We start from the raw sequence: 27,361 nt of genomic DNA, 5'->3' as shown, positions 1-27,361 counted from the left end.
GTTACTGAAATGGAACAAATGGAATTTGGGTGCACATGTGTTAAGCTTCAGCTCTCTCTCTCTCTCTCTCTTTCTCTCTCTCTCTCTCTCTCTCTCTCTCTCACACACACACACACACACACACACACACACACAATTTAGAAAAAATACCTAGAGAAGACTTTTTCAGGAAGGTGAGATCCTGAAGGCACAGATGTGAGCAAAAGCCCAAGTTGTGGAGGGATGGCTAACATGCTTGGCATGAGAACATTTTATTTTGCTCCTGAGAAAGGGATGAAAGCAAAAAATGCTGGAAAAATTGAGCAAAACTGGGGATGGAAACCTCTGGGACAAGAGTGGACTTTGGGCCCCTTTATACTGAAATCTCATTCCCTAGCTTTGGGGAGTGGCCCTGGCAGGGAGCCCTCAGCCTGCAGCCCCCCCCTCCCCCGGGGAACTGCTCTCGTGCCAGGGCACATGTCCCCTTCTGTGGTCCTCCAGCCAGTGACTGGTGGGCACAGGGTTCTCAAGCTCAGCCCCCTCGACTCAACTTGAGACAATTTTGCAAGGTCGTCCCAACTTCAGCACGTCCCATCTGGTCAGCGAGGCCTTGCTGAGACAGTATCATAGCCCAGATTCTCCCTCTGCCCAGTTCGGCTTCCTTCTCACCCCCAACTTGTACAGACCCAGACAGCCAGTCCCAGTGCCAGAAACTTTCCCAGCAAAATCATCTCAGAGCCTGCTTTCCAGTGAGTATATCTGCAACAGGTGGCTAAAGAGCACTTCTTTAAGAACAGGGATGCCTAAGTGACTAGTTTGAAGTTGCTTAAGTCTTTGTGACATGAAGCCTTTATCACTGGCTTCCAGATCTTCAAAAAAGCCTGCTGCCCTCTCAGACGATTTGGTTAAGGGAAATGGATAAAGAGGTTAGGTTTTCAGTCTAGACCAATATGGTGCAGAATGGGGACAATGGAGGCAGAAGATGAGATATTCAGAACATGTAGGGATTTGCAGAACTCCCAGGAAGGGCTGTGAACTATCATGGGATGTGGGTTTAGGCCTTGAACCAAAGGTGCCTAGATCTAAGAGGCAAGAACAAACTGGCTGACATGTGGGTTGGCAGTTAAGAGGCTGAGCTTTTCCATCATAGAAAGGGACTAAGTCATTCCTGGGCCAGGGAAGTGGATGTAACAGGTCCACGTGAGGGAGAAAAAAATCATCTGAGCAGGGCGTGGACCCATCCAACCTTTTGGAAGAGCTGAGCCCCTCCTCTGAACCTCCTGGCTGTTGGCTCCACTCAGGAGGCACTTGACCTTCTCCCCGTCTGTGAATCATACTTCAAGTGTCCAGTGTCCTTAGCTAGGGTGTAAGGTGTCTCCCCTGTTATGCGCCTCACAGCACTTAGCACCTCACATAACAGATTCTTAAGAGAAACATAATTAATTGATTGTAGACCTTGACAGAGCTGAGCAAGAAGTCTGACCAGCTCTGTAAAGATTCTCTTAAACCTCGTATGTAGATTTGAAACCAGGGCTCTTGGGATGAGAAGCCCTCATTTGCTGGTCACCAGCTTTCCTTACATACAAGTTTTTGTTTGTTGTTTTGAGATTGAAATGCTGGCTTCAATCAGCAGTTCCTTCAGAAGTGCTGCTGCCTGACACTGACCATTCACTAAAGAAAGGGAACGTCAGAAGCATAACTAACACCTCTTCAATGAGATTTGGAAAGTGAAAAAGAGAAGATCACTTCATCTATTTCTACATTGAAAGGTCATTTCAATCAGTGAGATAGAATGAGCTTTATTCACGAAGCACTTGGAAATCCTGAAATTGTATTAAATACATATACTGGACAAAAGAGAAGCCTAGTCTGAGAGGATGGGATGCAGTCAAATATAGATATCAAATACTCATCAACTCAGAAAAGCATGTGAGAAACAAACAGGGCCAAGGATTTGATGGCGGCAGATTGAGCCTGGAAGCTAGCTCTGGCCTTGGGCCTCACTTGGCCTTTCTGTAGCTCCAGATTTTCCACCTTTAAAGTGGGGTGGCAAATACTTACAACTGCAAAATGAGAACAAGTAGGTTTTAGAACATGACCACAGGCCTGTGGAAGGCTTGTGGTTTTTAAAAGGCTCTTTTAGAGTTCCTGATGGGACCCACGTTTTTGTATCACTTGGCTCCCACTGGCACCATCCAGCCCTGGTTGTGGTTAGCAGCACTCGTCTTAGAATTAACCATACTTCTATTCCAAACACAGCCTTGCCATGTACTAGCTGTGTGACGGTGGGGACGCTTCTTAACCTCCTGAAATACAACCTCTTTATTTATAAAATGGAGTCTTGCCATCCCACAGGTAGGTGGTGAGAGCTGCATGTGGCAGAGGGTGTCTTAGCTCCCTTATTACATCTCTGTGTATTGAAAGCAAGCTTCTAAAAAAAAAAAAAAAAAAAAAAAAAAAGAAAGAAAGAAAGACAGAAAGCTTCTCTTCATATAAACATATAAACATTGCTATGGCTTTGGTCTAATTCAGAAAACTGAGCTGATACTTTTACAAACCTCAAGCAACTCCATCTTGGAAGCATTTTTAGCAAGTGCTTAGTCCTCCACCATCATTTTTACAAGTAATTGCTATTGCACGATGAGCTGTATATCAGGTTAACGAGAAGGACAATAAAGGTCGTGGGCTTCTCATCTTCAGTTTGACCTTCCTAGGTCAAGGTCTTCTGTGATTGAAAATGACAGAAAAATTTCAAGAACTTCTGAGCCAGTTAGCGGAGTCTGAACCAATTACTACATTTGACCTCAAGGTTACTATAGAACCTCAAGGTGCCTTCTGCAGCTTCTAAATAGTTGACTTTACCCCCCCATCACTGTACTCAGCCAGGGCTGTGCTCTGACCTTTCCAAACAGCTGACATGAGAGCTCAATAAATGAAATTGGCAGGAAACTCTCCATAGCCCTGCAGCACTCAAAGAAAGCTCTGCAACCACAGCAGCTAACACAAGATCTAGTGCCATCTGGCCAAGAACAGGCCTCTGTGACACACACACACAAATACATTAACCAGTGTTGAGCATCGAAGTGGCTGTGTTGGGTGTACCACACAAGTAAGTGGTGAGTGCATCTCATGAACTATACCAGGGCACTAGGCAGCTCCATAAGAAATACCTTGCTTTCCACTTTCTTCAACAAAGACTATATATATATATATATATATATATATATATATATATATATATATACTCTTATCGGGGAGCAGTGCCCATCTGGGCATCACTACATTGGCTCCAGGTGTTCATCAGCTAAGACCACTGACAACAAAATCAACAGTCCTGGAAAAGTGTTCCTCCTACATGTTAAGGAGTTAGGGCATCATGAATTCCTTCACCTCATTAAGATAATTCACACAAAAGCCACGGGCTAAATGTCTAACCCCTGCCCACCCCCCCACCCCCCCAAAGTATCACTTTTTGTTAATCCATGTGAGCAACACCATTGACTCCCAATAAACAATGTTGCTGGTAAAATGGGTTGGAAAATTCAACTGAACTCTGAGACCAAACGTGGCTTCTTCCCTTCCACTCCAAATCTAGATTTTTGAGACATTTTCTGTACTTGACTCTCAAGTGTTTTTTGCTGACAGAGATGAAAATACAACTTCCTAAATTCCAAAAAATATACCAAAAGCAAAGTAAAAAAGTGAAAGACTACATTTATAAGAGAGACAGAGAGAAAGTTTCAGGGGGGGGGATGGTGGAGAAGGCAGAAAAAGGAGGGGGGAAGGTAATAGAAAACATAAAATGCAAGTTTGATAACATACTCTGTGAGGAAACCAAAAAATATGCATTTTCATACATTGCTGGCTGGAATGCAAAATGGCATTTGGAACTACCTACAAGAATTATATATGCATTTACCTTTTGATCAAGCAATCCCATCCCTAAACATTTAACTCAAAGATAAACTGGAGATAAAAAAGATGAATGTACAGGCTATTCATTATAGTGCTATTTGTAAAAGCTAAAGCTGGAAAAACCCGTATGTCCATCTAGGGCACAGGGTGAATGAACAGCAGGCCATCCACACAAAGGACAACGTGGAAGCTGTGAGAACACTACATACTACTATGAAGTAAGGATATATTGCTCTAGGATACATTGCTAAGTAGACAAAACTGTGTATATAATATGCTACCAATTTCTTAAGAAGTGAGAGGGTGTCTTTATTTGAATATATTTTTCAAATGAAAGGATGATCCATAATTTTTTTTTTAGATTATTCCCTTTTGGAGAAGAGAGAGGATAGGATAGGGAATCAAGGATAGAAGCTATCTTCTTTAAATATACCTTTTTATGGATTTGACTTCGGACTCATGGAACCTCTTTACATAATTAAGAAACAAAAGTAATAAAAAGAAGCAATTTCTAAATATTTAAAACAAATAAACCTTGATATACCCATATAGAGACTAATGATTTGGCTAAATATAGATGGGTTGCATGCATGTGAGGAAATTACTGAGGCAAAGGAAAGAACCAGGGAAAAGAGCTATAAAGAGAAAAGTGCTTGGAGCTCACACACAGGACCAGGAAGAGTGCCTCTTCATACTTGCCAAAATGTCCTTTATTATTAAGCCAGACAATTCACTGGCCATTAGGTAGAGTATACAGAAGGGTCTCACCACAGTAATGTGCAATAATCAGCCTTAGCTTAAAGGCTACCCTGGTCCTACATGACGAAGCTCAGAAGTAAGACCCAAAGGTCTCAAACTGTTTCCCAGGAACTTAACTGAATCCTAAAACAAAGTTCAAGACTTGCTGGGATAACAAAAATAGCCAGCACCAACAAAGTCAAATTCACAAAACCAGACATTCAGTCAAAGATCACCAGGAATACCAGGAAGTAGAAAAGTATTACTTAAAATTAGGAGAAAAAATCAGATTCAATCAAAACCAACCCAGAAATTACAATATATATATATATATATATATTTACATATAATGAAAATATAATTAGCAGATGAGGACATTTAAATAAACTGTATTCTTCTTGTTCAAGTAGCTAGAGGAAATATTGACCATGTTAATCAAAGACATGAAGATATATACATTAAAAAAAAAGACTCAAATCAAACTTGTAGAGCCAGACTACAGTGTGTCAGATGAAAAATACACTGGTCGGAATTAATAGCAGACCAGACATTGCAGAGGAAAAGATTTGTTAAGTTGGAAACAGAGCAATAGAAACTATCTAAAATCAAACAGAGAGAAGGGGGAAAAAGGCTTCAAAAAAAGACCAGAATATCAGTGAGCTGTGAACCACCTCAGGAAGCCTGATATATGTGTCGTTGTATTTTTCAAAGAGGAGACACACATCCACACAGACAAATATTTTGTTTTTCTTGTGCCCTGTTGCATGAATTGTCAATGTAGAGGTGAATTAGAGCTGTGAGCACAAAGAGCTGCCATCCCTCTCAACAAGGAAATTTCTTAAGCCAAAAGAAATTGGCTATTTCCCTTCAACTCCAAAATCTAGACTTTGAGACATTTTTCAGGACATTGACTTTCCTACTGGAGAAATGGGCTCAGAAGCTCCCGGAGACCCCTAGGCTTTCTCCATGGGTGCCCATTCTCAGGCAGAGTCTTAGGTGGATCCCATCCCTAGAACTTTGTCCCACTGACAGGACAGTAGAGTCCACCTCTACCCCCATGGTTCCCATAAGGCCTCTTGGCCACTGCAAGAACCTGACAAATCCCTGACAGGGAAACCAGAAGTTCCTCTTCAGAGTATCCTGGGTAGTGAGTCCCTCTACTGGCAGGCTTAGTGAGTCCCCAAACCTTCAGGACAACTGCTCATGACATATCTGAAACTATACCCCAAACCTGGCTCTCCTTGTGACAATTCCATGGAGAACAGAGGAATTCAGAACTACTACAAGGGTCTCTCATATAACTATTCATAGATCTAGGCCTATATCCACAACTACCATCCAGTTACAATTGGGGCCTATGATGCTAAGTGATGAGCCCACTTATATAATATTCTGGAAAAGATAAAACTATAGGGACAGAAAATGGATCAATGGTTGCCAGGAGTAGGGTATGATGGGAGAAATGGGTTACAGAGAGGAAGCACAAGGAATTTTTAGAGGTTCTATAAACTTCTATAGAAACTAGTCCACACACACAAAAAAAAAAAAAAAAGAAAGAAAGAAAGAAAAGAAAAGAAAAGAAAAAGAAACTAGTCCACAATCTTGACTGTGGGGATGGTTATATGACTATACGCACTTAACAAAATTGATAGAACTATATACCAAAAAAAGTGAATTTTATTGTTACACATTTGTCAAAACTCATAGAACTAATACTAAAAAGGGTGAGCTTTATTAGATATAATTATATCTCCCTTAATAAAAAAAAATAGAAAACAAGTAAAAAAAAGTCTAAAAAACTGAGGTTTTAAAAACATAAATATATTTTTATATATTTGGCTTTTATTAAGATGGATCCCCTCCTGGCTGGCTCGCCAAAAAAAAAAAAAATGGATCCCAACTCATACTCTGGTAACAAACTTCCCTCAGGGTGAAATCCTTTGGATTCAGTGCTTCTCAAACTTTAATATATCTCCAGAGAATCTATTAAAGTGCAGATTCTAATTTAGGAGGGGTGAGGGCAGAGATTCTGCATGTCTCAGAAGCTTCTAGATGATGTTGATGCTGTTGGTCTATGGACCACACTGTAAGTAGCAAAGCTAAGGACTCTAGTGAGATTACTTGATATAGAAAGGCCAGGAGAACTATTCATTCAGGTTGAAAAACACCTTTGTGGCATGATACATTGGCCTGTGTGGGTTAAAGGATTGATCCCTTAGCAACAATGTGTCACCTACTATCTTCAGAGCTGGAAGCTGATCGACTGCACCATTCTGGAACCAGGTCTGGAATCAAAGCCAGCTAATGGAGGTAAAGAAAGCTCTTGTCAACAGAAATCCAAAAACCCCTCAGGGCAGAGGAGAAGCTTCAGGAGACTTGTGAAACCACAGGGGCCCACAGAGCCACAAAGGCCCTTCCATCTATCCATCCATCTATCCATCCATCCATCCATCCATCCATCCATATATGAATAACAATCTCTCTTCAAGTGTGCATGGAAACCACTTAGAAAGGAAGTCAATACTGATTTCTTGTGATTCTGCAGACTTTCTAAAGACTATGAGTGGCACCACCTAACAGCTGCTGAGAGCTCAGTGCTGCCTGTGCCCCCAGCAGGAATTTTCATCTCTGGAGTGGTCTCCCAGCAGGAGTTAAGAAGTAGCTGTGACAGGAAACTGAGTATTGGAGACTGATGGTAAATGGCTGGTTTTTATATTCAACAACTTCATAACACTTTCCCAGAGAACTGGCACTTCTTTTTGCATGCTTAAAAAAAATACCACTATATAAATATCTTCACAGCTTCTTCGCCCACAGATGCCCTTAGGTATAAAACATCACTTAGTAGACTAACACATGCCAATACCTTCAAATAATTCACTTGGGGCTTTTCAAAAGGAAGTAACCATATATATATTGAGAGTCTCATTGTAAGTTGTTAACATTTACTGAGCACTTACTATGTGCCACGAACTGTCCCTAAGTGCACTTCATACATTCATGATCTCAACATGACATCACCTCACAACAACCCCATGAAGTAGGAACCTTATTGGCTCTTCTTTACAGATGAGAACTCTCAGGCACAAGGAGGCTGAGTAACTTGTTCAAGGGTACACACTAGTAATAATAAGCAGTGATATGAACTCCAGCAGTTGTTGTCTCCCTGCCCCATACCTTCCCCCTCCTGACCAGTATGTTAGGGTCTGCTCTATGCCTGCCACTGCATATAATAGTGTTCACCAAGCCTCAGGGTCTCCCATTTGGGAGAACTTGAAGAAACATGGCATTAGGATCAGCACATATTACTCTCCAATTTCCTTAGAGCGCTTTGATTTCTCACAATAGGAGATGATGAAGCCACTTGCCTGATACCAGTAAACCATCGCACAGTAAACCTCTAGAGGCATTGATGACTGAGTCAGAAGGTTTGTTCTTCCCTGGACCTTACCTTACTTATGTAAAGATGGGGAAGGGAACAGATTTGGGAGGGAAATCAGGAGTTCGAATGGACATCTGAGTCTGACATACCTCACATACATCCAAAAGGGAGATGTCAGAGAGCAGGTTCAAATTCACATATAATTGAAAAATTAATGGATGACAAAATATGGTGAATGGGACTCTTCTAAGAGTAACATGGGATAATAGTTGGGAGTAGAGATAAAACAAGGTTTACCATGAGTTGATCATTGTTGATCTGACTGATGAGTCCACTGGGATTAATAATATTATTCTGACTACTTTTGTATGTCTGTAACTTTCCAAATTAAATTTTTAAAAAATCAGGAGAAGAGCCTGGGTGGCACAGTCGGTTGAGCGTTTCACTCTTGGTTTTGGCTCGAGTCATGATCTTAGGGTGGTGAGATTGAGCCCCACATTGGGCTTGCACTCAATGTGGAGTCTGTTTGGGATTCTCTCCCTCCCTCTGCCCCACCCACTCCTCAAATAAATAAGTCTTTTAAAAAATTCGGGACACAGTATCACTTATATAGGATATCATACAAAATGGAAAACCTAGATCTAATCATAAAGGAATACTAGACAAAGCCAAATCGAGGGACAGTCTACAAAATAACCTACCTGTAGTCTTCAGAAATGTCAGTGTCATGAAAGATAACAAAAACTGAGGAACTGTTTCTAAATAAATGACACCAGAGACACATAACAACTATATGTAATGTGTGAAACTGGCTTATATCCTGGATCAGAAAAAAAAAATGGCATAAAGGACATTATTTGGTCAATCTGAAGTTTGAATGTTGATCAGTATATTACATGGTATATACTGATGTAAAATATCTTAAATTTAATCATTTACTGAGGTTATGTAAGAGCATGTCCATATTCTCAGGACTTTCACACTTAAATATTTAAGTGTGAAAAATCATGATGAATAAAATTTATTCTCAAATGACATGGTAATAACAATTATGATAATGTATAAATATTTGTATACATTATATAGATATGAAGTGAAGAGATTATGCAAAAATGTTAACTGGTGAATCTAGGTGAAGCATATTCATTGCACTATTCTTTAAACTTTTCTATAGGCTTAATATTTTTCAAAATCAATTTTTAAAAAATTAACATGATTAACCTGATGCAATTAGGATCCCTAAAATATACCCCTTGCATTCCTTATAGTTTTTTTTTTATAAGAAGCTATCTTCTTTATTCCTTAATGATAGGTACTAAATCCTTGATACTTAAAGCCCCTTGTATGTATCAGTTTTATCTGCATTATGTCACTTCCTCATCACTGTGGGCCCTGCAGGTGCTCTCCAGTCGCGGAGGTACCACTGGTGGAAAGCCTTGGCTGAAGAATATCTTGTTCAGTCACAGTCCCTTCCTAGGAGAGCCCACATCCATTGCTTGGTTGGCCCGGGGCTGTAAAGGTCTGGCCCTCTTGTTCCAACTCAGGACAGCTCTGCAGGGCCATCCCCACTTCAGAGCTCTCCATAGGGTCCATTGTCACAGCCTGATGTGTCCCTGCGCCCAGTCCACTTCCTTCCCCTTCCTTCTACATGTGTTGGCCTCATGAACACTCCCTCACAAACCTCCCACACAGTAATCCCCATCTCCAAGCCCATCTTCCCGGGGACCCAACTGTGGCAATAATATTATGACCATTTTGCAGATGAGGAAACGTAACCTTTGAAAAATCACTTGCCTAAGATCAGAAAACCATTTATTGGTGAAGCCATGATTGACTCCAAATCTATCGTTCTCCAGCCTCCCCTCGCTTCTATTTACCTTTCCAAATCCTACCTCTCTATTAAGGACAAGGCCAAGTTCCCACTTCACCCAGTGGCCTCTTTGACTTTCACTTTCTGACCTTGAAACTCTCACCATCTACTCCATTTGGCACATGGCCATGATCCCACTTTTCTTTAAAAAGTGGCTTTTCTTAACTATTACCTCATCCTACAAAATCATTGCGTGGTCATTTAGCTTTCCACTTTGAATTTTGGTGCTTTTTCTGCATTGTAATTTCCCTGGGATAAAGGTAATTCATCTCTCGTTGTGTCCCAACACTTGTGTCCACATGCAGAGCACACACTATGTTACGGTGCAAAGAATGTGAAAGAATGGCAAGATCCCCTCTCTTTTGGCTGTATTCTGAGTCTTTGAACAGGAAACACTACGACCTCAAAAGATACTCAGCCCTATAGCCTCAATTTCCTTTTCATCTTTTCTGGAATGGTATGGGGCCTTGTTACATGAGATACGAGGGGACAGCAGGTTATTCTGCCAAAGAAGCAATACCGACCATGGGGAGGGAATCCACACTGCACTGACCTGCATTAAAACATAAGCCAGAAAATACCCAGTTCAAATTCAAATTCAGTCAAGCAACAAGGAAGAAAAAAAAAAATACTAGGACTGAAATCACCAGAACGCATCTTTGCCATTTATGTTGCCAAAACTACTTTCATTTTAATTATTTAAAGCATTTCATAATACATTAGCAAATGGGATGTTGGGTACTTTGCAAGAGTAATGAAGTCTTAGATCAAGCATCTGACAACACCACATTATTAAATTTTAAGAGCAAAATAGTTGAGTAGCTTTTCTTTGAAGATTATCAGAACTGGGAGATTAGCAAAGGCTTCTCCACAGTCTCCTAAGCAAAGAGAAGTGGAAGCAGGCAGAGGCAGGAACGTTTAGTCCAAACTCCCTCTTCCTTCCAGTTCCTGGGCATCACTTTGTTGCCATGGTAACTCTGTTACTATGTGGCCACTCAGACCTAAGCAGGACTTGAAACAATAAGTATCTAAATACATTACCAGCTTTTGGTTTAGAAATAATTTCCAGCACTTTTTTCTCCTTTGCTTTCAAACATTAAGCTGTACGATGACGTGTAGTGTTGCAATATAAATGTGAATCGATTGAAAAATAATTTTTGCCAAACTTTCCTAACTATTCATTTTGCCAAGCTTTCCTAACTATTCATTCACCATCAATATAGGAAGTCGATTTTAGAAAGAAGTTTCTGAGTTGGAACATCTGTAGGTGGGGTCTTCAAACTTTAGAGCCCACGGGCCAAATCTGTGGCCTGCCACCTGTTTTTGTACATCTTGTGAGCTAAGAATTGTTTTTACATTTTTAAGTGGTTGAAAAAAATCAAAATAACAATATTTTGTGATACCTGAAAACTATACAAAATTCAAATCTCAGTTTGAAATAACGTCTTATTGAAGCACAGCCATGCTTACTTATTTATATGTTACCTAAGGCTGCTTTTTAAAAAAGATTTTATTTATCTGTTTGAGAGAGAGCATGTGTGCTCCCAAGCAAGGGCAGGGGCAGAGGGAGAGGGAGACTCCCCACTGAGCAGGGAGCCTGTGGGCTCAATCCCAGGGCCCTGAGATCATGACCGGAGCCCAAGGCAGACACTTAACTGAGCCACTGAGGCGCCCCTAAGGCTGCTTTTGTTCCAACAGCAAGGCTGAGTAATTGTGACAGAAACTGTAAGGCCCACAGAACCGAAACTATTTACTATCTAGCCCCCCACAGAGAGAATCTGCCAACCTCAATCTAGAGACATGAACTGTACAGGAAAATTTAGACTAGGAACCTGGGTGTTTCTTCTTTCTTTGCCAGGAAGTCTGTAACAGGTGCTGCCTTTATTCTCTAGGGCTGCTATAGAATACCATAGACTGGGAAGCTTATCAACAACAGAAATGTATTGCTCACAGCTCTGGAGGCTGGGAAGTCCAAGATCAAAGCAACAGTATGGTCGCCTTCTGGAGAGGACCCCGTCTTCCTGATTCAGAGCCAGCGCCTTCTCCTTGTGTCTCCACATGGCAGAAGGAGCTAGGGAGCTCTCTGGAACCTCTGTTATAAGGCCCTAATCCCATTCACAAGGCCTAATGATTTAAGCACTTCCCAAAGGCCCCACCTACTAATACCCTCTCCTTTGGAGGTCAGGGTTTCAACGTCTGAATTTGGGGGAGGCCGGTGGCAGGGGGTAGATACACATTCAGACCTTAGCAGCAGTTTCTGAGGTAGATTCAGGCCTTTCCAACTGAGTTTTTACACATTCCATTCACCTTTGCTTCTAGAAGAGCATCGCTGTTATTTTTGTGGAGACCAAGCGGAGCAGCGCTACATGATAGGATAGGACTCTTTGTCAATATGTTCTAACACTCCACTCTCCTAGGGGTCAAGCAGCATGCCACTTACTCCTTCATGTGTCTCATCTTGGTCCTGGCCACTGTGCTGTTGAATGTTGCTGGTCCCGGGGACATGTCTGGAGCTGTGCTGGTCATGGTCCTTGTGTCTGAAAAATCAATGCACAGGCCTTACTGACTTCATCAGCCCTCCAGCAACTTGGAGGAAACATTCAAGGGCAATCAGAAAACAGAAGTTAATCCACCTTTGCCACTAGGTAATGCTACATTAATTAGAGATGAATTCAATTATGACATGCACATTAAGGAGATTTATTCCTAATGACAAGATTATTTATAGTTTTAATATGCACAAGGAATTCCAGGACTAAGCCTCTCTCCAAAAGGATTATTTAAACAGAACACCATTATTTAGAAGATGGGCTTTATACTAGAAAGCTCGAGGGAAACGCATCTATGGCCAAAGCAAACGTTCCTGAGCAGCCTCCGGCAGTCTCCAGCACAGCAGGTGTGGTATTTGCTTCGATGACTGAGACAGTTTTTCTAATAAGCTTAGTTTTTCCCTTTATCTTAATCCCACACCTGAACATGGCTTTTTTTGCAGTGGAAAGCAAGATGCTGACCGGAGCTGGTGGGCAGTCATCTGCAGCCATGAACTTCAGCAGAATAGAGCAGAAAACCAAAACTGGGTTCAGGAGGTAAAGCGTTGTCAATGAGAGCTGCAGTGTTAGGAAATCTGCTGAGAAGGCTACAGGTCCTCCCGATATGCCCCGGAGGCTCTTACAAGGCATGTTGGACTGAAGGGAAAGAAATAGTCCATCAGCTGAAACCACACTACTTCCCACTAAGAAGCTAAGGTGGGCCCCTGAGCGAGGGCTGGGGTCAACCAGAGTTGGATTTGCATGGTCATTCCTGACTGGGATAGAATATTCCTCGTATATTCCTTACATCCCTGACTACGTGCCTCACACTCCATCAGGAGAAGACATTGAACGCCCTGATATTCATTTATAAATTATATCCACGTAGTTGCCCCAGAAGGGACTCGGGCTGTGATACTCCCACTCGTCCCACCTGATCTCTTATAATATGTGACTGTCTGATTTAGGGACCAGATAAGGGACTGAGAGCCAATTCTCATCTCACATATTAGTACAGCTTTCTTCTGATATTTTTAAGTTTAAAAAATTAAATGCAAATTCTAACATTCCTCAGATACACCCTTCTTTTGTACCCCCCACCCTTGGAGGACATGTTTTGAACTGTTTGCTCTTATGGACAGCACCGAGATGAACATTTAACTCTTCGTCAGATCTCCTCTCAGCCTCTATCCCTAGATGCAGAATTACCAGATCAACAGGTACGAATTCTATAAAGGGCACATTCACAAATAGTTAAATTAACAACCTGCTCTTCCTGGTACATCACCAGTTACGCCCCCACGTTAAGACACAAGTGCCAGTGACTGATTGCTCTTCTTTTGCTCCCTCCTGGAGATTACTCCCCTTCCACATCCTGAGGCCAGACCTGCCTCAGCCTTCCCTGGCATCAGACGGAAGCTTTATTTCAGATTTTCCCTCCCACCAGCTCTGGCCAGACAGCTGCTTCTCCCCAAGGAAGGCTTCTGTGAGGAGGAGAGATGGCATGGGGGGGGGGTTCATTTCATGTTCTTGTCGGTTGCTTTTTATAATCATCTTTCCTAGATCCTGAAGTTACTAAAACAATAACCACACCATGCCAAGTAAAACGTAAGCTCAAAAACCAGTTCTGCCAAGACTGAAAAGAAGGTGCTGCTTTCCCTTCTCTTCCAGAGAGCTGGCAAGTCCTGAAGACTCATGCAAATAAAGGTCAAGGAAATTTCCAGGAGAATTGCAGTTTATTTTAATGTGGCCACTCTTCCCCTCGGTAGGGCTCTCAGCATTGATGGGAAAGATGCTAAGCCATGAACCCAAGAGTAGAGAGCAAGGCAAATAACATTTCAAGCACTGGGGCTGGCAAAGCTTGGTGCTCAGAGCAATTCCTTTTTTAGTTTATCTTCTTGGCCAGGCTTTTTCCTCTCCATCCCACCTTTCACCATGAATAGCAGTTGCTTTATGTCAAAGAAAAGGACAACACATTTAGCAATCATGATGAAAACGACTGGGCTAGAAGCACAGACTTCACCTTATTCAATGAATCCCAGAGTCACTGAATCCCAGAGTGTGTTCTAGACCGCTGCTTCTCAAACTTTAATATGAATCACCCAGAGCTCCTGTTAAAATGTAAATTCTATCTTGGTATGTGTGGGTAGGACCTGGATTCTGCATTTCTAAGAAGCTTCCAACTGATATCAATGCTGTTGGTCCTGGGGCCACATTTTGATAAGGCTCTAGACTGGCCAGCAACATAATTTGTGAGGCCCAGAACTGAATGACAGTGCAAGGCCCCCTGTTCAAAAACAAGAGAAAAATTGATTTCTTTCTTCTGTTTCTCTGGACTGTCATGGTGTTTTTTTATTGGGCACCTAATATTCTCCCTCAGGAACTGGGATAGATACTCTCAAGGAGGCTGAAGACCCTTGCAGGGGCTCAAGGGTCCCACCCAACCCTGATCCTCCCCTACTGTGCATAGGGCCTCATAGGGAATGGAGGGTGGTAGGAGCCGGGTAGTTAGGGAAAGGATGGTAGGGAACCCTTCTCAGGGAGGTGGCTGGAGGCTGCGTATAAGTGAGGTATCAAGTCCCTAGCATAGGTACCATTGTCCCATCAGACTTCACTCATAAAACACAAATTCAAAAATAAAATTATTAAGAATTTTATTGAACTCCAGGTTCAAGGCCTCTTTCTGAGCCTGGGACACCATGCAACTGCTCTGGTTGCAGGCCCATGAAGCTCTGGTTCTAGATCTCTGCTTTTTCAGATGTAAAAAATAGATGAATCTATGTTGATTTTCTCAAATTAATATTCTCTTTATCAATTTCAACAAAATACCCATAAACTTGGAAGTAGTATGTATGTGTAAGACACATAATATTAGGTGCATTTATGGATTCACAAATTTCCCAGGAGAACTATATACCATCTCCCTTCCCAAGGAGCTTTCAGGCAGGAGTTGGAAGTGGTACCTTCCCATGAGTAAGTCTGCTCCTCAGTTTTGCTTCACTTCCATCTTTTTTCTAAAGAACAGTGGATCTGACATGAAGCATTGCTTAGACAGTACTCTTCTCCTTTCAGTTTCTAAGACAGAAGAATGTGCATCAACCAGTCATCAAACACAGCTTATACCTATGGTGATTTTTAAAAAGTGGATATGTGTACATGCAAGGGATAGCCAAGGTAGATTTTTCAAAAAACAAAAAACCCGCTGACTAGTCTATTGCATTAGTGGTGAGTTCTGAAGATACCTGACTCGGGTGCATCTCTGTGAAAAGCCCTGTGGCACGTGTTAAGTGGTTCTGACTTTGGCCTCAGACCAGAGAAGAGCAGGGGATCCAATGGCAACCATGTCCTGCTTTCTCCTACCCACTCACTGTGTGGGCTGTGTGTTCCTTAGAAGGGGACTGTGATCCCATTAGAATAAAGGGAGAGTGACTATGGTCATGCCCTTGGAGAATACCACTGTGCTCACAGCTCAAACCACAGGTCAGCATCAAAACACAGCATCCAGACATTTTGAAAAGAAGGTGGTGACAGGAAATGTAACGTGGAACAATCTGAGCTCTTGCTTCCTTTCCTGCATCCCCAACATGGCCTTCCCTGGGACAAGGAGGACCTGTGGCACTAGAGAAACGCAACTGCAGAGAGATGCCACTCGGCAGTTCTGTTGAGTCTCCTTTTGAACCAGCCACACTCTTTCTTCCTGTCATGGAGCCTGGGGTCTATCTCTCTCACATTCTCCTCCCCTCTCCTCTGGGCCCTGTCATGGTCAGCTCTCTGCCATCCACCTTTCCTTGATCCCATCCTTCCATGGCTCATCCCAGCTTTCTGCCCTAGGTTCCTGTACCTTCTTATCTCAGATGTGGGACTTATATTTCAGTACTTAGGCTTATAGTCTTTTAAAAACTTTATTCCTATACAAATTCATCCCAATTCATCATTAACAACAACAACAGCAACAATAAAGGCTAACCCTTTTTTTAGTAGACAAGCGCCAGGTGCCGGGTGCTAAGCATCTTACCTGTATCATGTCATGTGAGGGTCCTGTGAACTAGGAGTTGAGCTTTGAGACAGTAACTTACCCATGTTCATACAACTGACACAGTATGTAGCTGCACTCGAAACCAGGCCTTGTCTTATTCCACGGTCCTAGATGCTGGCTACCCTACTTGAAACTTCCCAGAATGCATATCCACTCTACGGCAGCCACTGTGCTAGGTATTGGCCGAGGTGCTATCTGCCAGTTGTGCTTTCTAACACTCAGAATCACAGAGATAAATCTATTCCTCTACTCCCCTAACGCTTTCCCAACTAGTTAGTAAGCTTCCTGATGGCAGAGATTTGTCCTGTTCACCTTATTTTTTTACTTCTTAATCCATTTTTAAGCGTACAGTTCAATGGTGTTAAGTACATGCACCATGTGCAACCATCCCCGCTACATATTTCCAAAACTTCTGCATCACTCCAAACAGAAACCCTATGATCATTAAACAATAATTCCCCCACTTCTCCCCTAAGTCCCTATAAACCTCTAATCACTTTCTGTGTCTGTGAATTTTACCGTTCTAGGTACCTTATATAAATGAAACCACAGCTTACGTGACCCTTTGTATCTGGCTTATTTCACTTATTTTCAAGGTTCAGCAATGTGTGGCATGTATCAACACTTCCTTTCTGCGGGTAAATAATATTCATTGTATGTATATATCACATCATGTTTATCCATTATCTGTTGATGGACACTGGAGTCGTTTCCATCTTTTGAGTTTTACGAGTACTGCCGCAATAAACATTGGCATACAAGTATCTGAGTACCCATTTTCTGTCCTTTTGAGTATATATCTAGGAGTAGAATTGCTGGGTCATATGGTAATTCCATATATGCTGATTGAGGAGCCACCAAACTGTTTTCCACAGCAGCTACACCATTTACCTTCCCACTATTAGTGTGTGAGGGCTCTCCACATCTTTACCAACACTGTTATTTTCTGGTTTTTAAATTATAGCCATCCTAGTGGATGTGAAGTGGTATCTCGTGGTGGCTTTAATTTGCATTTCCCTAAAGACTTTTCATGTGGTTATTGGTCATTTATATATCTTCTTTGAAAAAAATATCTATTTAAGTCCTTGGCCCATTTTTAAATTGAGTTGTTTGTATTTCCATGTTAAGTTGTAAAGTGTAATATAGATATTAAACTTCTATCTGATATGTAATTTGTAAATATTTTATACTCTGTTCATCTTTGTACCTCCAAAGTTCATCTCAGCATAAGACATGTATCATATTAAATTTCTACCTCAGTATTTTATTCTTTTTTTTGGGGGGGGGAGGGTTGATTTTTCACATTTTATTGGCCACAGGGGAGGGGGCCTCTAGGTCACTGGAGGTGCTCACAACTTTTTCAGCTACTCCAAGCTTGGGCCATGGGGGTCCTGGTAGTGGCTGGGCACATTGGATACATTCCCATAATCTCAGAGGGGTACTGGATAGTTGTAGGGCTGACCTGGTTGGTCATGGTGGTGTATTTGGTGAAGGGGCTGAGGGTGGGCAGAATTATAGTGAGGCCTCTGACGGTGAAGGACGCAACCAGCACCAGCTCCTTGGCCCAGGCATCCTTGAGGAAGGCAGTGAGTCTCCTGGCCATTTTGGTCACGGTGGTGTCCTACATCTAAGTATTTTATTCTTGATGCTATCATAGGTGGAATTGTTTTCTTAATTTCATCTTTGAAATGTTCATTGCTAGTGTATAGAAATATAACTGGTTTTAGTGTATTGATCTTGTATCCCGCAATCTTGCTTCACTTGTTTATTAGCGCTAATAGTTTTTAGTGGATTTTCTATGTACAAGAGGATGTTATCTGCAAATAGAGATAGTTTTATTTCTTCTTTTCCAATCTGTATACCTTTTATTTCTTCCCCTTGACTAATTTTCCTGGCTAGAACCTCTAGCAGAGTGCTAAATGAAAGAGGTGAATGAAGTCTTTGTCATGTTCCTGATCTTCGGGGGAAAACATTCGTTCTTACACCATTAAGTATGAATTAGCTGTAGGTGTGTTCAGAGATTTCCTTTATCAGGTTTAGGAAGTTCCTCTCTATTCTTTGTTGAGTGTTTTTTTTTGGGGGGGGCGGTCAGGAAAGGATGTTGGATTTTGTCAAATGCATTTTCTGCATCTATTGAGATGATCATATCACTTTCGTCCTTTATTCTCCTAATATATTGTATTTCATTAATTGATTTTCTGATGTTAAATGACCTCATATTCTTTGGGTAAATCCCACTTGATCCTCAAGTATAATCCCTTTTTTAAATGTTGCTGGGTTCATTTTAGTAGCATTTTGTTGGTGATTCTTGCACATATATTCATGATGGATATAGGCTCATCCTTTTTATTTGTGTGACATCTTGTGATATAGTCTGGTTTGGGTATCAAAGAATGGCCTCAAAAATAAGCTGGTAAGTGTCCTCTCATATTCCATTTTTTGGAAGAGTTTGTGAAGAATTGGAATTAATACTTTGAATATTTGGCATAATTCACCAGTGAAGCCTTTGAGGCCTGGGCTTTTCTCTACTGGAAGTTTTTAGTTTACTACTTTGATCTACTTGTTAAAGGCCTATTCAGAGTTCTTGCTGTTGACTCAGTTTTGGTAATGTGTTTTTCTAGAAATTTGTCCATTTCCTGTAAGTTACCTAATTTGTTCACAGTTTGTTGTTCATACTATGCCCCTTATAATCTATTTCATTTCCTTAAGAGTAGTAGTAATGTCTCCCTTTTCATTTCTGATTCATGAATTTGAGTCTTCTTTCTTATTTTCTTGGACATTATCAGCTAAAGATTTATTAATTGTTTATCTTTTAAGCAATTTTTATCTTGTTGGTGTTCTCTATGGGTCTTCTAGTCTTAATTTCATTTATTTCCACTCTAGTCTTTATTATTTCCTCCCTTCTGCTTGCTTTGGGTTTAATTTGCTCATTTTCTTATAGTTCCTTAAGGGACAGATTATATTTTAGATGCTCAAAGGTAGGAGTTAAAGGTAATTGAAATAGTAGCCATGATCCTTAACCCAGAAATAGCTTGCAATCCATTGGGGAAGACAGGATATCTGTCTAGATAATCACCAGGGTGCCACTTTGTACATATACATAAGACACTATGCTACAAAGAGGGGTATTGAGGGTCTGTGGAAAAATGTACTAGCCGTCAAGTTAGAGGACCACAGTTATTGTTCTAGTTCTATTCTCACCAGCTACATGGCCCTCAGGCCACTTTCCTGAGCCTCAGTTTGCTCACTTTATATTTAAGTGGTATCACTAGACTGAGGGCCTTCTCTCAATCAGAGCCCTCTATGATCTAGTATAAGACATCTCCCTGGACCTCTTGTGAGGTGGTATTTCCTCGGGAAGGCAACGCCAATACTAACAACAACAATGCAAAGCAACCAAAAGGATCAAATATTAAGAGGCAAATGGTTGGGACCAACAATAAATTCTCCAGGCACCATAAGACATCAGGCACAATCATCCTGAAGTCATTCCCCACCTGAAATACAGGATGATGGGGACTATAACACTTGATTCTACCCCCTGGGAATGTTTTGACAGTGAGATGAACACAAGAAGATTTGATGAGAGAGTAAGTAAGCAACTAGAAGCTGTGTTTCGTGAGAGTGCAGAGCACAGTTCGTAATAGTTAATATTACTGGGATTCCTCCTACTTCTATGGTCTCTTACCAGCAGAGCTATTTTCCCTGAAGGAGTGACAGCTTGATGACATTTCACCAGCAGAGAGAGATTCTTTTCTCATTTCCTCCAAAATTTCCCTTTACATGTTTACTTTACTTATTTACTCCTCCCAGCTCAGCGCATAGACAAATGACCTTGATGGTAAAACAAAAACATGCATTTGCCCTCCCTGCTAAATATCCTGCCACGTGGGTAATAAAGTGCTGATGCAGGGACTGCAGGGCTGGATATTTTGGCAAACAAGATCCCCCTTAAGCACCTGGGACATTGCTTACTCAGGAATCCTTGCAGACACTGCCCTTGGTGCATAGTACATACACAATGTTTCTCTCCTACTCTTTTACTCTCACCTGTCCTGCAAGTGCCTCAGGAATACTCCAGAAACACAGTTACCCCTCTTGGCCCAAGTTATTGCAAAGGCATGTCCTCATGAACCATATTGTTCCTGCTCTTTAGAATGGCACCTGATGGAAGATTTGCCAATGGGCTGACAAACTTCTTCTGTCAAAAGTCAAGTGGTAAATATTTTAGACTTGCAGGCCAAACAATCTCTGTTGCAACTACTCAACTCTGCTGTTGTAGCATGAAAACAGCCATAAGCAAGAGGTAAATAAATAGGCATGGCTGTGTTCTAGTGAAACCTTATTTATAAAAACAGGTATTGGGCCAGATTTTGTCTGTGAGCTGTAGTATATCAACTCCTGGCCTCGATGATAGAGAAACTTCATGATTCTGGGTTGGAAGTGACTATAGACCTCTTCATGCCAAAATTATCTCATCTTACAGATGGGGAAACTGAGGCCAAGAGAGGTTGTGAGGCTTGCTTGAGGTCACAGAGCTATAAGAAAAGAGGCTGAGTCAGGACTAGAACCATGGCTTCCTGACTGCCAAATGTGTGATCTTACTAATCCCTCACAGAAGTGACACATCCAATAAGGACTTTCAAGAGCTGATTTTGAGAAATCAGGAAATTATCAAACAAAACCCCTCCTCCAAAGGTTAAAATTTGGGGAAAACATTACATCTGTCATCTCATCTCTCTACCTCTCCAGATGATGGTTCAGGGCTTATTATGAAGGGCCACGAATGAGTAGGGCGTGTGAAGGCCATCCTACTCTGCTCAGAGGCTTATCTGACCCCCATCTTTGTGAACATTTTTCCTTGAGCTTCTCTTGTGATGACAGTGGGTCTCAGGATGTCGATTAAATTGCCTAAGAATCTGCGAAGCAGGCTGCTCTGTCTTCACTATGTTACCTTAACACCACCAACGATTTCAAGAAAGGAGCTATTCCCCAGCTGCCCGGAGCACTGTACACAGGCAGCCTCCAGCTGTGGCCCCTTCTGGACCTGCCTCAGCCATAGAAGGCTGCCTTGCCCAAGAGCATACCCTTCCCATGTGGTCCACATTTAATGACTGACCGTGGTAGAGGTAGAAAGCTTGGCCATTTTGGCTCATGCAGACAATTCTGTTAAGTCCAGAACTCCCCATGAGTTTGGGCCAGGATTGTCAGGACAGCATCACTGCACTGTCCTCCCTCTGCCTCACCCTACTTCCTTCCCCTCCTGTCCTCAGGACTCTCCTGAGGGTACTCCCAAATAAGCATCCTGCCCACCCGACTTCATGTCAGAGGCTGCTTCCTGAAGAACTCTCGCCATGACACCTGGGTACTGGGTTTGGGGAGAAGTGGGGGTATGAGGTGATTGTCTTAGTGACATGAACAAGTTGAGCATTAAACAAAAGTGATAATAAAAATACCAATGTAACCCTTTAGCCCTCCCCTTGAGCAATTCTTTCAGAGTACTATTCCACAGGCACAGGATGGAAGCCACCACCTAGAGAAGTTGTTGCCAACCATGCAGCAGCAGCTGTGCCCAAGCCAAGTGCCCTGAGGAAGCTGGTGAAGAAAGTAGTCAGGAGGAAACAAGATGGCCCAGGATAGAACAACCTCCAGAGGCTCGCAGTCGTAAGGAAGCTGGGGCACACTTAGATGAGCACTGTGAGCTGCCATAGAGTCCTGCCTCTGTGATGTTTGCTACGTTACAAAACTTCTGTGACTCAGCTTCCTCATCTGGGCAAAAAACCTGTGCACAAAGCTTCAGTAAGGCTCAAATGCAGTGATACATAGAAAGGTGCTCTGTTGTTGGTAGAGAGACCCAAGATGAATTTCCACTGCCTCCCTTGACCCCACAGCACCCAGCATAGTGCCTTGCACAGGACAACTTCCCAATAGCACCCCACTGTCTCCACCAAAATTAAATTAGTCGGGAAAAAGTGGGTCAGCTTGGGAAAGAAAACCTGCTACTCATAGGGGAGATAATAAATACCAGAAGATGGGAAATAAACTTTCTATTTTTACTACATGGTTGTTTCACACAACAAATATTCAGCTGAACGATATGGAAGATTAAAAACAACAGGAGTTCAGGGGTTTGCAAATGTTCATTTCCTTTTGAATGTACCAGAAGAGGCCTCTAAGAATAGAACCTATAAGTACAAAAAAGAAAGAAAGAAAAAAAGAAAGGAAAGAAAAGAAAAAAAGGAAGGAAAAAAATAGTGTCTGGGTTTTTAAAATAACCAATTAAATGCGGATACAGGTTGAGAAGAGATTTGTGGAAGCCAGATTCCAACTTCTTCAGTTGTGCTTACCCCATGGAGCCAGAAGCCAGTATTTGGGGAGTTTTATTATGCGAAGTTGCCAATATAGAGAATCCTAGCTTTAGAAATAAAATCTGCTTTTTTGTGATGGCAGGTTGGGCTGATTCAAGACTGATTAAAATACTTAAGGTAAATGCATCAGTGCTTCCCCCTTCTTTTAGTAGAAAAGAATCACATAAGTCGTCCGTGTTTATTGCAGAGAAATTAGAAAACACAGAAGGGAAAAGCTGCTTAAGAGAATAAGAGAACCATTACTAACACTGTAGTGTTTCCAAATACACACACACACACACACACACACACACACACGCATATGTATGTGTGTGTATCAACTACAGCTTTGTACACTTTGTTACTTTATAACACCCTTCATGCCAATGAATATGTAACTACATCAACATTTTAATAAACTGTAAAGAACTTCTTTGTTCTAGAAGATATACTAGTCCCCATTTCTAGGCATTTATCTTGATTTTAATTTTTCACTATTGTAAGCAACCCTGCCATGAAAACCTTTGTATATTTATAACCTTACACCCAACTCTATCTCTTTAAGATAAGTTTCTAGGCAAAGACTTACTGGGTCAAAAATGTTTTGTTCTTTCAGGTTAGTGTAACCTAAACGTTGAAAGAAAGTCATTTTCTGGGTCGTAAATACCACTCTTCAGTGGGGTTATAAATATGTTAAAATTGAATGAGGCACCTTTATTAAAAACTTGATTCAATTTATCAAAATTTGTCAAAAATCATCATTTTCTTTAAAAAGCCACAGCTGGAAGTGAGAGCACTCTCTTCCCTGATTTCTTAGCCCAATGGATCTCAAAGTACAGTCCCTGGACCAGCAGCATCAGGATCACCTGGGAAGTTATTTAAAATGCAGATTCTCAAGACCTACCTCAAAGGTTCTGAAGCAGCATCTCCAAGGTGGGGCCCAGCCAGCTGGAGATTCTGATGCTGCCCACTCATCTTCATTGCTGTTCATTACTTCCTGCCTGCAATTCTAGTCATTTGGTCTAGAGATATTCATACCCCCTAATTACCTGGAAATTCCTTGAAAATATGAACTGTGAATCATATTCCTTTTTGTATCCTACCACAGTTTTGTGCCAGGAAATGCTCACAGTAATTGATTCGTAGTTAAATGCAGCCTTACTCACATTTTCAACTTTTCACACAAATAGCCTGATAGTAGTTCTAAATGAACTAGAAAACTAGAAATGAAACTCCCTCTGCCTTTACACACCTTTACTGACCCAGACAGAAGTGGCCTCAAAAATTAATTGGTGCCTGGGTGGCTCAGTCAGTTAGGTATCTGCCTTCAGCTCAGGTCATGATCTTGGGGTCCTGGGATGGAGCCTTATGTCAGGCTCCCTGCTCAGCGGGGAGCCTGCTTCTCCCTCTCCCTCTGCCCCTCCCCCCTGCTCATGTGGCTATGCTCTCTCTCTCTCTCTCTCTCTCTCTAATAACTAAATAAAATCTTTTTTTAAAAAAGTATATAATTACTGCCAGAAAGAACCACTCAATATTGTCCCTTTCAGAACAAGTAGTCTCTAAAGTTCAAATGGCCAAGTTAATTTGTTCTTTTACTTGGCCCCAGGAGCAGCCACCTGACCCAGGAAAGCACAGCAAAGGCCATCTGTGCCACATGCAATCAGACATACCCGAGAGCATTACCGAGCTGCTTCTGGGGCTGAGATGGATGACAGAGGGTCTGTGTCTCTACCACCTCTTGTCAGGTGAATGGTGTGGAACTGGGGTCCCAGCTGAGCACTCAGCTAAGCAGAGCCAGGATCAAGTGTCTTAGTTCTGCAAGCAGGCACTCATTCAATGGAGTTCACCCCAGCTGGCACAGCCATGGCCCTCTATTCAGGACAAGTTCTCACCTTTTATTAGTGTCGACCCTGACAATTGCTGTCTGAAGCAAATGGCTCCCTCTACAGTCAGCAACACAGAAGATAAATTTAAAAAGGATTCTCTTGAATCATCATCTACTTCTGTGAAAGCCAAAAGAGATGTTCCCACAAAACATTGTAAGGGCCATCCCTCCCTCCACATCTCTTAGAACAAGAAAGTTCATTACTACAGTAGATATTTATTATTATGTTTGGCCTCACTTTCTTCTTCCTTTATTAGAAGAATCTTCTACTTTGTGAGACAGAGTCTGGCTCTCACTAAAGAAGCTAAAAATACTGGATACTCACTACTTTCCTAGCCTCCCTTATTGTAGGCACATTGTGTAGACACATGATCAGCCTCTGCCAATGAGACACATCCTCCCCAGACTGTATATCAGAGTTGGTAATGAGAAGGGGCAGAGATCACATGGAATCCATCCAGGCAGGCCTAGGGCAGGAGTGGGAGCCATAGCCAGGTTCCCAAGGTGGCAATGGTAGCCAGTCTAGCAATAATGCCCAATGTCCAGCATTAGTGGCCTTGAGGATTCCCAAGCTGCCATGGGAAGAGGCCCATGTGAAGGGGACTGAGGCCCTCCACCAACTTGCTGTTGTATGAGTGAGTCATCCTTCAGATGACTGTGGTCCTGATGATGTCTGACTATTACCTCATGAGACCCTGAGCAACAGCCATTTTTAAATTCATGACCCACAGAAACCATGAAAATAGTAAACTATTATTGTTGTTTTCAGATAATATGTGTTTGAGTACTTTATTATGCAGTCATATATATGCAATACAGGCACTGACTTTGGTGAAGCGTTAGGAGAAGAAATGAATATATGAATATATGAAGACTATCTCTGCATTTGCCTTAAAACCAGTTTGAAATCACTGTTGCTGCATGGTTGCTTTAGAACTTAGTAGTAGGGGGGGAAAGGTATCTTTTAGAAATGGATCAATGATCTTAAAACCCACACGGGAGAAGAAATGTCAGAGGATAAGAATATTTTGAAAAAAATAAGAAAATTGGAAGATAATTGTCCTATCAGACATGAAAACATTCCATAAAGGCAGTGTAATTAAAAATACTCTAGTATTGACAGAAGATTAAGCAGCAAGACCAGTAGAGCAAAATCGAATCAGAAGCAGACAATATCCAGGAGTTATGATATGACAAAAAGGGAATTTAAATTAAATAGAGAAGAATAATTCCCCTGGCATAAAAACTATGAAAATAAGACAATAATAATCCTAGAAGAAAATTTAGGAGTCCATATATAAGAGTCTCTTTAAAACAAACCAACTAGAAAGCTGGAATCTATAAAACAAGATAGAGAAGGGATCCATACTATATTTATAATTATAGAGCTTACTACATTGAACATTAAATCAAGTGCAAGTAGTAGTGAATATTTCCCTTTACACAAAAGGGTATTCGATATCAAAGATCCTAGTAAATACCTTTATAAAGAAAAGGCGACCTTATTTGTTTAAGAAAAATAATAAAAATTAACTACATAGGTAGTTCATGTTATATTAACAAGTGAGATGACTCAGGCAAATACCAAAGGGAACCAACCACTCACCAAAGCCTGTCTGCTACTACCTGTTCCTATTTCTATGTTCCTTCTTACCCTATGCCTTCCACCTGCAGGGCCTTCACCTCTTCACGGTCAAATCTATCCTTATGTCTGTCAGGAATGATCTCAGTTCCTTCTCCTTGAAGCTTTTTTGAGGACTCCTATTCCCCCAACTAAAAGCGATCTCTCCATTTTCTGGATCCTTATTCTTTTGTTGTATAGTTATTTAGGCCCTTGGCTTAGTTCTCCTCTGAAATCATAGGTCTTTAATGGCAAGATGCAAGCCTAAGATATCACTGTGGCCTAAAACCATTCCTTTACAAAGTACACTGTTGCCCGACTGCCAGTTGACCAGTGAGCTGGACCCCAGCAATCAGAGGCTCCTCATCCCTTCCCCTGTCATTGGAATGTATATTCCACTTGTGTTTCCTGCTCCCAGAGGCTGCTCCAAGGACACAGCCTTGAGATAATGCTGTGATATTGAGACCATTTGGATGGCTGGTATACTAAACCCAGCTAGGGCCTCTATATCAATTTCTAAGATTTGGCAGGTGGCTGCAGAGATCTAATCATCTTACAGCCACCCAAGATAAGCCTCATATGTTAGTAGTTTCCTTACTTATTCAACCTACCATCTTACCGATCTGGAGCAGCCTATTTCTTTCTTCAGCCTCTCCTGGCCTGCCTGTGTATAGGGGCCACCTTCAGATTATACAAAGGAAGTGCCTAAGGTATTTACAAACCAAAATATATTAACTTGGTGATATTCTAGTGTGTGAGTAATAAATGAATGCACAATTGCGGAGTTTCTCTCTTAAATAAACTCATCACTGGCACTTTTTTCCTAGATAGTAGTAATATACAGAATGTTCTTCCCTAAGAGTACACTACTAACAATGAATAATACTACAGTTTTAGGGGTTTATCTATATTACAAAGCCCTTTCCCTACCCCCATCCCATCACCACACATCTGCCAAATGAATGTGTCTGGCATGGGAGCAGACACAAGTAGGTTCTCTATAAATTGCCATTAATTTGGAATCTGTTGCATCCTTTTAAGTTTTAAAGAACTTACAGAA

At 41.6% G+C, this 27,361-nt stretch overlaps 1 protein-coding gene and 1 pseudogene across 3 annotated transcripts in view; both read right to left on the bottom strand.

Annotated features, from left to right (window-relative positions):
* The window catches only part of NEK11 (NIMA related kinase 11), a 236,405-nt gene that overhangs the window by 29,248 nt on the left and 179,796 nt on the right, over window positions 1-27,361 (bottom strand). For all 3 annotated transcript variants that reach the window (XM_055321436.1, XM_055321435.1, XM_055321437.1), the window contains one exon: window positions 12,325-12,421. In XM_055321436.1, coding sequence (XP_055177411.1) covers window positions 12,325-12,421 — 97 coding nt within the window. The remainder of the gene's footprint in view (window positions 1-12,324; window positions 12,422-27,361) is intronic.
* On the bottom strand, window positions 17,798-18,051 carry LOC129507168 (NADH dehydrogenase [ubiquinone] 1 alpha subcomplex subunit 3-like; annotated as a pseudogene).

The sequence above is a fragment of the Nyctereutes procyonoides genome, unplaced genomic scaffold (assembly GCF_905146905.1).
Source record: "Nyctereutes procyonoides isolate TBG_1078 unplaced genomic scaffold, NYPRO_anot_genome, whole genome shotgun sequence".
NCBI lineage: Eukaryota > Metazoa > Chordata > Mammalia > Carnivora > Canidae > Nyctereutes > Nyctereutes procyonoides.
The sequence above is the reverse complement of the archived record's forward strand: the minus strand, read 5'-3'. Positions and strand labels throughout refer to the sequence as shown.